At 58.0% G+C, this 13,182-nt stretch overlaps 1 protein-coding gene across 1 annotated transcript in view; it reads right to left on the bottom strand.

The window, feature by feature from the left end:
• The window catches only part of LOC144279333 (alpha-1B-glycoprotein-like), a 118,968-nt gene that overhangs the window by 61,296 nt on the left and 44,490 nt on the right, over positions 1 to 13,182 (bottom strand). Inside the window, 2 exon segments of the mRNA XM_077840805.1 lie at positions 4,047 to 4,280; positions 5,397 to 5,681. Coding sequence (XP_077696931.1) covers positions 4,047 to 4,280; positions 5,397 to 5,681 — 519 coding nt within the window.

Below are 13,182 nucleotides of genomic sequence, written 5' to 3'. Positions count from 1 at the left end.
ACCCCAATCTTGGGTCATGCATTTTTGCTCCCACCCTTCTCCTGTGGCCCAGGTGGGTCCCAGCCCGGCCTGTGGGGTCTGTCCGGCAGCCGCTTGGGTTGGACAAATCCCGTCTTTCTGTCTCGCCAACGTTCCCCCCAACGTTCATTTGTCCAGGTTCTCGTGACGCTGCCAGAACTTCTCACTCATCTTCATTGGCTGCGACATTTGGGGACATTTGGAGGCTCAGGTATCACAGCTGCCCCCTGCGGTGGGGAGATTTGGGGGGCAGGAGAGCAGGAAGCTCTGGTGGGAGGTTGTACAATAGATATACAGGGAGGGGGAGATCTAGGGAGAAAGGAAGGACAGAAAAGGATCTGGGGGACCCTGCTATAGAAAGAGGAGGGGGACAGACACTGGGTTATAGTAAGTGCCGTTATTCCAGCGCCAGGGCCAGACGCAGCCTCCCCACACACAGGGGGATGGGGGCTCTGTCTAGGGATGCTGGGGGGAATGGGATTTTCTGGGATGGGGGAAGAGGCCCAGCTTGGGGCTGGGCGATGAGCCCTGGCGGTGCTGTGGGATTTAACTACCCAGCCACCAGTTGGGAAAGCGCTGGGGCCAAACGCGCCCGCCCAGTGAGGTCCTGGATGGACGGGGGACGACAGCGGGTGTCTGAGAAGGAGGCCAAAACTGGGGGTGGCCAGTTTAGACTCGATGGGGACCCCCAGGCAGGAGCTGGCTGCAAAGCGGCAGGCGGGTGGAGTGACCGTGGCTGTGAAATGACGGGTGCCCAGCCCCAAGGAAAGGGAGTGGGCAGAGCGGGTGGTGCTGGGAATACAGCCGCAAAGGGGCTAGTTATCGAGTGCCTGGCCCCCCCAGTGCTCTGGGCTCCCCACAGATGCAGGTGGTGCCTTCCCCGTGCTGAGTCCTGCTTCGTCCCTGCTCCCCACTGGCAGCCCTGGGCAGAACCAGCCTGGCTGGGCCAGTGAGTGGGACCCCATCACCCTCCAGGGGCTGCTCCGTAGGGAGGCCAATGTGCCCAGCCCAGGGGCAACTCCTCTAGCTGGTACTGCAGGGGCTCGTGCTCATGGTGTGACGGGTTCAGTCAGAGAGACACCCTTCGGACTGCCACCTGACGTGCTGAGATTACCTCTGAGCCACTTTCCACTGCCACCTTGAGACTCCAGAACCCTGCCTTGTTGAGACAGACACACTAGTCGGCTCCAAACACAGACCCAGGTCTGGTCCACACCCCCAAAGCTGGAGGCTTTAACCAAACCCCACTCAGCAGGTCACCTATCTCCAGCACCCAGACACCCAGCATCCAATAGGATCCAAACCTCAAATAAACCCATTTTACTCTGTAAAAAGCTTAAACAGGGTAAACTCATAAATTATCCGCCATCTATAACACTGATAGAGAGAATGCACATCTCTTTGCTCCCCCAGGTATTAATCACTTAGTCTGGCTTAATTAATAAACAAAAGTGATATTATTAGGTATTAAAAGTAGACTCCTTCCTAGTCTGGGCCCAATCCTTTCCCCTGGTACAGCCCTTGTTAGTTTTAGCTCAGGTGGTAACTAGGCGATTCCTCATGTCTGGCAGCCCCCTTTGTTCTGTTCCACCCCCTTTTATAGCTTTGGCCAAAGGCGGGACTCCCTTGTCTCTCTCTGGGTTCCCACCCCTCCTTCTAAATGGAAAAGCACCAGGCTTAAGATAGATTCCAGTCTCAGGTGACATGGTCACATGTCCCTGTGAGACCTCCTTCTTCATTACCCACAGGCTGGTCTCCATGTCCACAAGAAGTCTTGCAGGTAAATAAATCATCTACAGTAAATTGTCACACATGGCATCGGGGGGTCAATCCTGGGGAGCTGCTGTCAGGTCGGGAGCTGTTTGGGGGGGATTCTCTGAGGCAGGGGTATTTGGAGGCAGGGGGGATTTGCTGGCATCTCAGTCCCCCGAGGGGAAGCAGCTTGTCCCCCGGGGAGATTCTCTTTCCAGCATGGCCAGATCTAGACTCCTGGGGGCACAGAGAGACGGCGGGTTAGAGGGACCCGTGTCACCCTGGGCCCAGGCCCTGGGGGGAGCAAGGGGCTCAGAAGGGGGGATCACCTCACCAAGGGCACCTCCCTCGGGCGGCTGTAATAGGCTTCGGCCAGGATCAGCCCCAGGATGAGCAGGACCACGGCGCCCAGCGCCAGGCGGGCGATGTTGGCGCTGATGAAATCAGGGCGCCCTGCAGGGGCTGATGAGGGGGGAAGGGAAGAGTCACTTGGCAGCTCGGATGGGGACATTGGCTGCTCCGGGATTAGAGCCCCCAACACCCCGTCCAGCAGGACCGGCCCAGCCCCCCTCTGGGCGTTTCCCAGGCGCCACGGCTTTGGAGCCTCCCTGGGGCTGGACCCCCAAGGGGAGGCCATGTGCTGCTGCCCCAGGGGCCCTGAGCCTCAGTTTCCCCGGTGAAGGGGGCTCCCAGGTGGACGAACTGCCCCCGAGACACCCGGCACCCCAGGACCAGGCCAGGGGATAGGAAAAATCAGAACCTCAGGGTCTTAGCCCCCCACAACAGGGAACCACCCCAGCTCCCTGTCCCCATAGGACCCCTCTGTCCACCCCCACACGTGACTCTGCCCCGGCCTGTCTGCTGTGCGGTGAGCCCATCCCCGGGGTATCTCGGCTGCTGACACACACAGCCAGTCAGTGCACACGGGGGGAGGCTGGAACATCACACGCTGCCCTCCACACTCGGGTGGTGCCCGGGGCCCTGGGGACCAGGGCGCAGCCAGAGGCGGCAGAAAATCTACTGGGGGAGTGTCAGGGGGTACCATAGACCCCCAGTGGGGGGAGGGGAAGCAAGAACCAAGGGAATTCTGGGTAATCCTCACTCCTATTGCCAGGAGGATGTCATGTGGCCCGATAATGGGGGGTTATTTCCCCAGGACTCTGGCACCAGCTGGGCCCAATTTCACAGCCCAGCCCCCCAAAGCCTGTCCCTCCCCTGGCATCCCCCAGCAAACTCCAGGCAGTGACCTGCAGAGCAGGAGGCATCGGGGGAGCTCTGGATCCGGGGCTGTCCCTCCCCGTGATGTCTCAGCCCCACCCACTCCTGGGCACCACGACCTGTTTCCACAGTAATTACCCACCACCCCAGACCCAAACTCCTCTATGGCTCCCAAGAACAGGAGCAACGCAGGGGAACATCCCCCTGGGAAAAGCCCCCTTCTCTGCAGCTCCCCTTGGGGGAAGGGATGCCCCCGCCCTCTGCCCTGATCTTCCAATGGCTCCTGCTCACCCCCGGCTGGGGAGCCCCCAAGTGACTCCGTCCCGGCTGCCAGGCCGGGTGTCCCCTCTGCTGGGCCCAGGGCTCAGAGCAGACCCTGGTTCTGAGCATCCCATCAGTGCAAAGCCCCGGAGGATCCAGCTGGGTGTGGGGCTGGGTGGGGGGACAGAGCTTCTCCGGTCTTGGGCTCACAGTGGGCGGGAGCAGAAAGAAGCAAATGGGTTGCGGGGCTGCAGTGGGGGGACGGAATGGGGCGGGACCAGGGAAGGGGCAGAAAGGGGTGGAGCTGTGGGCGGGGCCACAGGCTAAGGAGGCGGGACAGGAGAGGGAGGGCAGGTGAAAAGGTGGGGAGAGACTCCCCCTTGCTCTGGCCCAGGGCCCCAGGAAACCTTAATCCAACTCTGCCCGTGACTCAGCATCGATCGTTACTGTGAGTCCCGGGGAGGGGGGTTTGTGGCTGGGGACGGAGCTGGCTGGGCAGCCCCTGGGCCCTGACTCCTCTGTGCAACCCCAGTGCTGGGGCAGCCGGGGGAGCATCCCCTGGGAAAGGCCCCTGCTCTGCAGCTCCCCCTGGGGGCAGGGATCCCCCCTCCCTCAGCCCGGAAACTCCAGGAGCTGCTGCTCCCCCCTGCCTGGGGAACCCCCCAGTGACACTGTCCCCGCTCCCTGTCCAGGCGAGTCCCAGGGCTCTGGGCAGAGCCTGGCTCTGAGTATCCCATCTGGGTGCCGACTGTCTGAGGGTCCGGCTGGGAGCGGGGACGTGGAGCCGGGCCCCTCACCTGCTACCACCAGCTGCACGGGGTCGCTGGGCTGCGAGGAGACGAAGGGCTCTGATCGGGGCCGGTAGCTGCAGCTGTAGTTCCCTCCGTGCTGCCGGCCCACGGTGGGGATGTGGAACTCGGCCCCGTCACCAGCAGGGTCCATGTGTCGCGGCGGGTTCAGGTCTCCAGCCTTGTGCAGGAAGAACCTCACATCCCGGCTCTGCCCCTGACACCAGATGGTGACATTTGCCCCTGGGTGGGGGCAGATGACAGAACAAGGAGCGATGGTCTTAGGTTGCAGTGGGGGAGGTGTCGTTTAGATATTAGAAAACTCTATTGTGAGGGTGCCCCCATAAGGCTTTATGAAAATATACTTGTCAATGTATATATGACATAACTAGAATGTGTTGTATGCTACATATGCATACAGGGGGTTGGACAAGATGACCTCCTGAGGTCTCTTCCAACCCTAATCTTCGATGATTCCCCGTCTGGCCCTGGCATGGGCAGATCCAGGGGCCCCCTGGCAGAGATTCTCTCCCAGATTCCAGAGTCCCCCTGACCCAGAAACCTGGCCCTGTGACCTGGGCTCCCAGTCCCACACACATGGAGCCGCGGCTGCCTAGTTCTTGGGGTCCTCATACGCCGTGTGTGGCCCCTGCCTCATTCACTGCATCCCCCGCTCCCCCTGAGCACAGGGCGACTCAGAGGCTGCTCTCTGGAGCCTGGCACTATAGGGCCTGAGCCCCACACAGGAAGGAAGTCAGCCCCCTGGGAGGCAGCGATGCACCTTTATACCCCTTTTACAGGGGGCAACTGTGGCACAGACAGATTCATTTACTTCGTGACCTCCCGGGGCTGGGACAGTTTCTTCACTCTGTGTTTATGCAGCACAACGGGGTCCTGACCATGGCAGGGGCCCTACATGCTCCCAAAAACACAAGGGATCCAGCGCTACTGAGGCCAGTGTTTACAGAGGGCTCCACTAACTGTGGGCATCTCAGTTTGTGGGTGGTCAGTCTGAGATCCCCCAAGATTGAAGCCCCCCGACAAGAAGGACACAGAGTCTGTGGCCGCGCCAGGAGAACAGAGGGGAGTCGATCACAGGATCAAATAGCGACTCACGATTCCTACGCACAAGGGGCAACGTTAAAGTCACCTCCCTGCCCCAAGTCCCCAGGGGCTGCTGCTCCCCCCTGCTGGGGAACCCCCCAGTGACTCCGTCCCTGCTCCCCGGCTGGGCATCCCCACTGCGGGGTCAGGGCTCAGGGCAGAGCCTGGCTCTAAGCGTCCCATTAGCACCGAGGCCCCGTGAGGGTCGGGCTGGGGGCGGGGCTGGGAATGGGGACGACGAGCCAGGCCCCTCACCTCTCACCGCCAGATCCACAGGGTCGCTGGGGGACGACACGGCGAACGGCTCCAATCTGTTCTGATAGGAGCAGCTGTAGCTCCCCCGGTCCTCCCAGCGCACGTTGCTGATGGGAAACACAGCCTCCAACCCCTTCGAAGCCACAGTTTGGAAACGGCGTCCCTCTTTATTCAGCACGAACCGCACGCCCCGGTGCTGCCCCCGACACCAGACGGCCACGGCTCCCCCCAGGGAGACCCCTCCGCTGGGGCTCAGCGAGATGCTGGGTTTGGGGTAGCTGGGCTCTGCAGGGGGAAGCAATGTAATGATCAGTGGGTCAGGGAAGCATCCAGCGCAGAGAGAGCACCTGGGAGCGGGGACACCCTGACCCCTTCCTGAAGTCACCAGAACCAGGTTGGGGGTCGAGCCCCCCGAGCTGCTGCCAGGCCCGTTCGCCCCCACCCTGCCCTGCTGCGCTTGGTTTTTCTTCCCTACGTGCAGCACCTCTGTCGAACAGTTCGGTGACGGGGTGCTCCACGTGCCACGCGGCTGGCGCCTCCTGCTGGCCGTTCTGGGGAACGGCTCAACGCCCCTTCTCACGGCTGCCTGCCGTCCCTCCGCCTCTCTCTCTCTCTCTCTCTTGCTCCAGTAGCTTCTGCTGCCTCTTTGTGACTTGGCCCTGCGGCCACGTCACGGCGCGCGTGTTCCCCTGTTCAAAGTCTCCCTCCGCGCCAGCGGCCTCAGGCAGACTCCCCTTCTCTGCCCAGCGAGAGCCACTCCCCCAGGGGCTGGCAGCGCCCGGCCGCAGCCAGCGGCTCTGGCCCCACAGCAGCCTCTGGGGGGGGGGGGGCGGGGGGCAAAAGGCGGAACTGCAGCACTTCTCGGCCAGAATATATTTTTTGCGGGAAAAATCAAGATTATGCGGGACAGATTAATTCTGCGCATTCGCAGATGCACAGAATTCCCTAAGGAGTAAATAACGGTGAATGGTTCCAACACTGGTGTGACAGGTTGCCTCCCACTCCGGGGATGCCACCTGATGTATTGGGGTACCACAGAGCCCACCCGTTCCACCAGCCTGTGCTCCCGCACCCTGTCCTGCTGAGCTAGGCCCTCAAGCCTTCTCCAGCACATACACACACAGGTAGGGACACACCCAGCTGCAGAAAGACAGACACTGAAACCAGCCCTGCATGGGAAAGCTTTCAGCTAAGGAATTGACCTGCACTCAGGTGCACACCCTCTCAGGGTGCAAACCCAAAACTGTATTGTCTTGCACTGCACAGAGAACTGTACTGCGTAAGCTAATTGAAATTTGCCTCATCCCTCAATGTGGAGGAAGATATGCACAGTTTTGTCCCCCCACCCACCAGTAATGAGTTCCACAAACTGGGTTTTGAGAAAACAAAACAAGTTTATTAACTACAAAGGATAGATTCTAAGTGATTATAAGGGATAGCAAACAGATCAAAGGCAGATTACTGAGCAAATAAAACAAACATGCAAACTATAGTTTAATACACGATAGAAACTGGCTACAAGCAGTAATTTCTCACCCTAAATATTGTTTTCAGCAGGTTGCAGAGTTTCTTGAAGACAAACTCCTCTTGCTTGCAACTTGAAGCTCCAGGTATTCCTTTCACAGGCCAGACAACTTCTAGCCTGGGTTCAGTCCTTTCTTCCCCAGATCAGTTTTAGGTGTTTTCAGCAGTCAGCTTGGGCAGGGATTCAGTGAAGAACCAACCCTGATTATCTCACTCCCCAGCCTTAAATAGGATTTACATAAGGGGGGAATCCTTTGTTTCCCAGTTTGATCCCCACCTCCTACAAGTGGAAAACTACTATCAGTTCAAGATGGAGTCCAGTACCAGGTGATATTATCACTCGACCCTGCTGTGTCAAAGCAGCCATGAGTCAAAGATGGTTTGGAGCATCCCAGGAAACATCTGAGGAAGGTGGGAAATTAGCATCTTCAAAATCCTATTGTTCCCCCTAATGGTTCATTGACCAACCAGCCAGACTAATGGCGTTTTGTGTGTGGGCGTTCCTCAGGTGCAAACATTTTTGTAATTCATATACATTAAAGTTAGGAATATTGACTGATACAGAAATGATCCATGCATACAAACAGGATAATCACGTTCAGTAAATCATAACCTTTCCAATGATATCTTACATGACCCATCTTGCGTAAAATACAACTTAGTGATGCCATATTCATATCAAAAGCATATCCCTATGGAGAATATGAAGTGCCACAACTGGGTCAGTGGGGATCCTACCCAAACACACCAGCCTGTGCTCCGGCGACAAAACCGGATGAAAGTCTGGTGTCCTTGGGCTACTTCCTACCACAGCCTGGGTGGGGGGGAGGTTCCGCAGTCCAGGGGTCCTTTGCGGACGACAGTCCTGGCACCACGTCTCCAGGACTGGTTTCCCCCAGAGGCAGGGCACTCCACAGCACAGAGTCATCTCTGCATTCAGCAGCAGGCTGGAGACATCTGCCTCCTTCCCCTGCAGGGCCCTCCCTTTATACTTCCTGCTCCGCCCTGGTACTTCCGGGAAGGGGGTGGGACACATTTGGCTCCACCCACCAGGGGGGAACATAGTGGTCCCTCGCTCTCAAGTCCAGAGGGAGGACGCTCTGCTCACTACACCGCGATTATGTGTGGAGCCTTCATTTTATCCTCCGTTTCTCAGTGTATTATGTGATGGTACGGCCAATGGATGTGCATTTCCTATACAATCAACGGATGCTCCTTCGACTGGAGTTGCAGGATTAGCGCAGTATAGGATAGATAAGTAGGCGTGAGGAGTGTGTATTAGGTATTAGTAAAGCACGGTTAATAGCAAGGCCTACAGGCTGAGACCTGTACGATTTTAGCTTCGCCAGACTAGGCCAGAGGCTTAAGATGATTGCGTGACCCAGCAATAACCGCTAAGACCAAAGGTTACTGCATAAGATGTGCCAACAGGTGAGGTTATGGGAAAATGGATTGCAATAGACACAAAATATTGTCCAAAACCACCTGCCGCCTGATTGTAACATCTTTAAATGTCTGTCCTGACCGCAGGGTACCTGCCATGCGTAGCTGCACGTGAGACGAAAAGGAACTACAAACAACCTATGAAAAACGGGGCAGACCAATAATCATGGGGTGTGGAAGTGCAGCTAAGGGAAAGAAGGCTGACACCTTGTGATGAAGCGGGGGATTTTCTTAGTGTTGTGCATGAGTACTGTGCGTGCCTCAGTTTCCCCTCTGTGCTGCCGTGTGTGTCACGAGGTGGTGGGAGTGAGGGTCTGCCGGCGCAGAGAGCCAGGTGTGATCTCACCTAGCAGCCTGGACCGCAGACAACGGCCTGAACATGATAGATCTCAGCAACTGGTGACCCAGAGGCCCAGCCTGTGTTGGGAGCCGGGCAGTTCTGGCCAGTGGGAGGACAAAGGACGGAAGAGAGAGGGCCCCGGTGATCTGTTTGTGCGGAAGGAAGATGCAGGGCGGAGGAGGGGCTGTGGGGAAGGTGATATACGGGGATCAGCGGGAAGGAAGTTGCTTCTGGACTGGGGACAAAGAGGGGTCTGGACCCACCTGGACTGAGACAGACCCAGCTGGACAGTGTTGAGACTGGCCAGGCCCGAGGCCCCTGAGTACTGCCTAGGCTGGGTTCAGCCGTACAATAAACCCTCCTGTTTTACGCTGGCTGAGAGTCCCTGCAGGCTGGAGATCGGGGGGCGTCGCTCCATCTGGTGGGGGTGGCCCCAGGTAGCCAGAGCAAGGGGACCCCCCAAGGGGGCTCACGAAGGGAGCCAGGCGGGCTAGAGGCTCTGAGAGGTGCAGTTCCAGGAGACGGTGGAACCCAGGGCTTAGCCCCCAACAGAGAGTGGACCCCGAGAAGGGCTGTCTGACGGAGGGGAGTTCTTCCCGGGGATCCTTCAGAGCCGAGAGAGCATGCGGGGGCCTGTGAGACCGTGACACACCTTCATGCATAAACGGTGAGGTGGCAAAATTTGCAGATGATACAAAACTACTCCAGTTAGTTAAGTCGCAGGCAGACTGCCAAGAGCTACAAAGGGATCTCCCAAAAGTGGGTGACTGGGCAACAAACTGGCAGATGAAATTCAATGTTGATCAATGTAAAGTGATGCATGTTGGAAAGCATCATCCCAGCTCTACATATACCATGATGGGGCCTCAATTAGCTGTTACCACGCAGGAGAGAGATCTGGGAGTCAGTGTGGAGAGTTTTCTGAAAACTTCCACTCAGTGTGCAGCGACAGTCAAAAAAGCCAGCAGACGGTTGGGCATCATTAAGAAAGGGAGAGATAATAAGACATAAAATATCATGTTGCCTCTATATAAATCTGTGACGCAGCAGGGAGGGGGAGTGGTGATGCCAGGTCCCAGGGAGCGACACTGTGCCTGGGGAATCGAGGCTGGTGGGAAATTGAACGCTGTCCCCACCCAAGTTGGGAGTGAACTTGGACCCCTCTCCCACCCCCAGCCCCACGATTCTTTGCGCAAGTCTCAAGTGATGAAGCTGAAAGACCCAGGCCTGTGCTATGGGGCCCAAGCGCCCCTAGAGGGAGCCTCGGCTCGGTGCAAAATCTCCCCTGGCTTACAACAGCTCCATTGCAAAGGGGTCCGGCTCAGTGCGACTGGCGACCCTAGAGGGGCTCGTGCATCCTAACTGGGATGGCAGCATCTCACCGGGCATCTCTTCTCTCCTCTCCCTCCAGCTCCCAGGCCTTGGAACTCCTGCCACCACCTGGCTGCACCCCCGGACCATCCGCCGGCCGGATCTGCTCCCGGCCACCAGGCCAGCACCTGGCTGCCCCGAGCTGTCTCGCTGAGCCACTTCCCCAGCTCCCGCCTTCCTGTGGCTGCCCCCCGGCAGCCGCCCCTGCTAATCTTCACCAACCAGTCACGGGGTCTGGCAGCGTACCAGGGAGCAGCCCTGAATCGCCCCGCGCAGGCCCCCAGCCGGCTGCCCCGCCCCACCCGCCCAGCCAGCCCCCAGCTGGACCCTCCCATGGCCGAGCGGGCTGAGCTGGAGCAGAATGCGGCGCGGGTCCCGCGGGGCCACCCCGGGGGCATCTCCCTCTTCCGCTTCCGCCAGGCCTACGGTGCCGCCTACAGCCACCCCTTCCCCCTGGGCAGCACGGCCTCGGTGAAGGAGCAGCTGGCGGCCATGCCGGGGGTTGTCAGGGTGGAGGGCTGGGGGGTGCAGACGATGCTTTTCCCGGTCTGCCCCCAGGAGCTCCCCAGCGAGGAGACTGGTACGTGCTGGGAGTCGGGCAGGGTGGGGGGAGAAAGACCATCCCAGGGATCGAACCTGGGGAGCGAGGGCCTCTGCAGCTTGAGCTATGAGTCCGGGGAGGAGTCCTCGCCTGTGGGTCAGGCTGGGCTTGAGCGGGATGGAGCTAAGCAGGGCCAAGGGGCCTGGGCTGCGGGGAGCGGGGGGCTCAGCAGGGGGCGCTAGGCTGAAAGGAGTGGGGCGGGGGGCTCAGCAGGGGGTGCCGTGTGGCAGGGAGTGGGGTGGGAGGGTCAGCAGAGGGTGCAGGGTTGAAAGGGACCTCAGGAGGTCATCTAGTCCAACCCCCTGCTCAAAGCAGGACCAATCCCCAACTAAATCATCCCAGCCAGGGCTTTGTCAAGCCTGACCTTAAAAACTTCTAAGGAAGGAGATTTTTATCAATCAATATTCATGGTGGAAAAGGACTTTCTATTTTCCTTATTCTGCATCTATCTATCTGTGGGCTTGGGCTTCTCATTTCCCCAAGATAATAAAAAGACTGCCCACCTGAGTGCTAAGATACGGGTTGATGAATCCAGACCTTGTAGTACACACCTAGAGTGCAACATTGCACATGGCTGTGTCACACTTCCATTCAAAGTTACCTTATTTGTAGCCGAAGTAATTTGAGACCATCTATTTGTATAATTTGAAAATATAGTTTTCCTTATTTTATTCTAAAATTTTATTTTCAAATTTGTCTTACGTCAACTTAAAATATCTGAAATAACTGGCTGACTATGCCTTTTTTATTGCTTAGCAAATTCTGGAGTTCTGTACAGCATCACAGACCCTTCTGCAGCTTCGCCCAGAGTCAGGGTGTGAACCCCGGCATCCTGCCCAACGGACGACCTTCCCCAGAGGAGGTGCAACCCAGCGCCAGGCGAGGGGTCCCTGTATAACCAGCACCCCACCCCAGATGGTGCTGCGTCCCTGCGTTGGACGAGGGGTCCCTGTATAACCAGCCCACGCACCCCACCCCATCTCACCCAGGTGTTACACACATTCACAGCAGGGGCGCAGGGGGGCTGGTTTGTGGTTCTGTGTTTATTACAAAGCTGGAGATTAACAGGATGCAAAATAACATAGACAGCCTCAGCACATCCTCTCCCCCTCCCGGTGCTAAGCCCCCCACACCGGCCCTACATGTGGGTCTGGACGGGGCAGGGGGCCAGCAGCTCGATGGGACAGGGCAGCAGTGGGGGGAGGGCAGCGTCTCCCCTGAAGCTTCTTCGAAGCAGAGTTCTCTGGGACTGGCGTTGCAGGGGGGGGTGAGTCTGTCACCCCCTGGGGCCAGGTGCCCCATGGCTGCAGGGGGCTCTCACTGCGGGGCCCCCCGGGGCATGTTGATCGCGGCTGGGCTGGGCAGACTCAGGGACAGCTTTCCCCCTGTGAAAGTAGAATGAATTATATTGAAATTATAATTCATTAAAGAAATGCTACTTGAAGGGTTTGTTGAAATATAGTTGTCAGGAAGAGAAACATTAAGGAGTCTGAGACAATGGGTCCTCAAACTAATTAACTTAGAGCTCCTACTGAGCTAGGAGATTGGTAAACGTTAGTATGCAAATAAGAGATGTATGTATATTTGTCAGTTTCTGCTTCCTTTTGTCCCTTATGTTAAATTGGCTTTGGCTTAGCTGTATGAATAAGTTAGCCCCTCTCTGAGGCTCAAGGTCACACCTGGGTGCATTAGCAAAGCGCTTTGCTAATAAACAGAGTGGTCTGACAAACTATGTGAGTCCTGAATCTGACTTTGACACCCCGCTTGGCCTGCAGCACCTGGACGTCCAGATCAGCGTAGGTGAGTCCCTGGACACCGGGGTCGGGCTCCTGGGGCAGGGAGGGGAGAGAGTCACTGGGGTGTGTGTGTGTGAATCTACCAACTACCCAACACACACACAGCACAGGGTACACACACACACACAAGCCCACCACTCTCCTACCAGCCTGACCCCCACCCCAAGCCACTGAGTGTGCCAGGAAAGTTGTATTTGTGGGGGGGGGGGGCTGTGAGGGGGCTGCTGGGGCCCATGTGGGGCAAGGTTGGGGGGTCAGGCCCCATGGGGGAACAGGGGACACTTACCAGGGTCTGTGTCTCTTTTCCCTCGTCGATAGAGGTGTCTGCGGAACAGAGACACTCGCTGAGCTGCACCCCCGGCTGGCCCAGAGCAGGACCCCACACCCAGCTCCAACCCCCCCCACATCCATCCCGGGGGGATCAGAGACTGGCATAGCCACCCCCTCCCCGCCCCACACCATGGGCCAGGGTCATTAGCCCCGAGTTACAGAGAGGAAAACTGAGTCACAAAGATGTCAAGGGGGTTACAGCGGAGGTGGGGGGCTCAGGAGGAGAGTGGGGTCTAGACTAGTGGTTAGAGCAGGGGGCTGGGAGCCAGGAGTGGAGGGGGAACTAGAGTGGCAAGGGAGGGTGGCCCCAGGGAGCTCCTGGCAGTCCAACACTCTCAGCTGACACCAGCTACCTCTGGGACCCCCTCCTTAGTCCCGCCC

Source organism: Eretmochelys imbricata, chromosome 23 (assembly GCF_965152235.1).
Source record: "Eretmochelys imbricata isolate rEreImb1 chromosome 23, rEreImb1.hap1, whole genome shotgun sequence".
Lineage (NCBI taxonomy): Eukaryota > Metazoa > Chordata > Testudines > Cheloniidae > Eretmochelys > Eretmochelys imbricata.
Note: the sequence above shows the minus strand (reverse complement) of the source record. Positions and strands in the feature narration are given on the sequence as shown.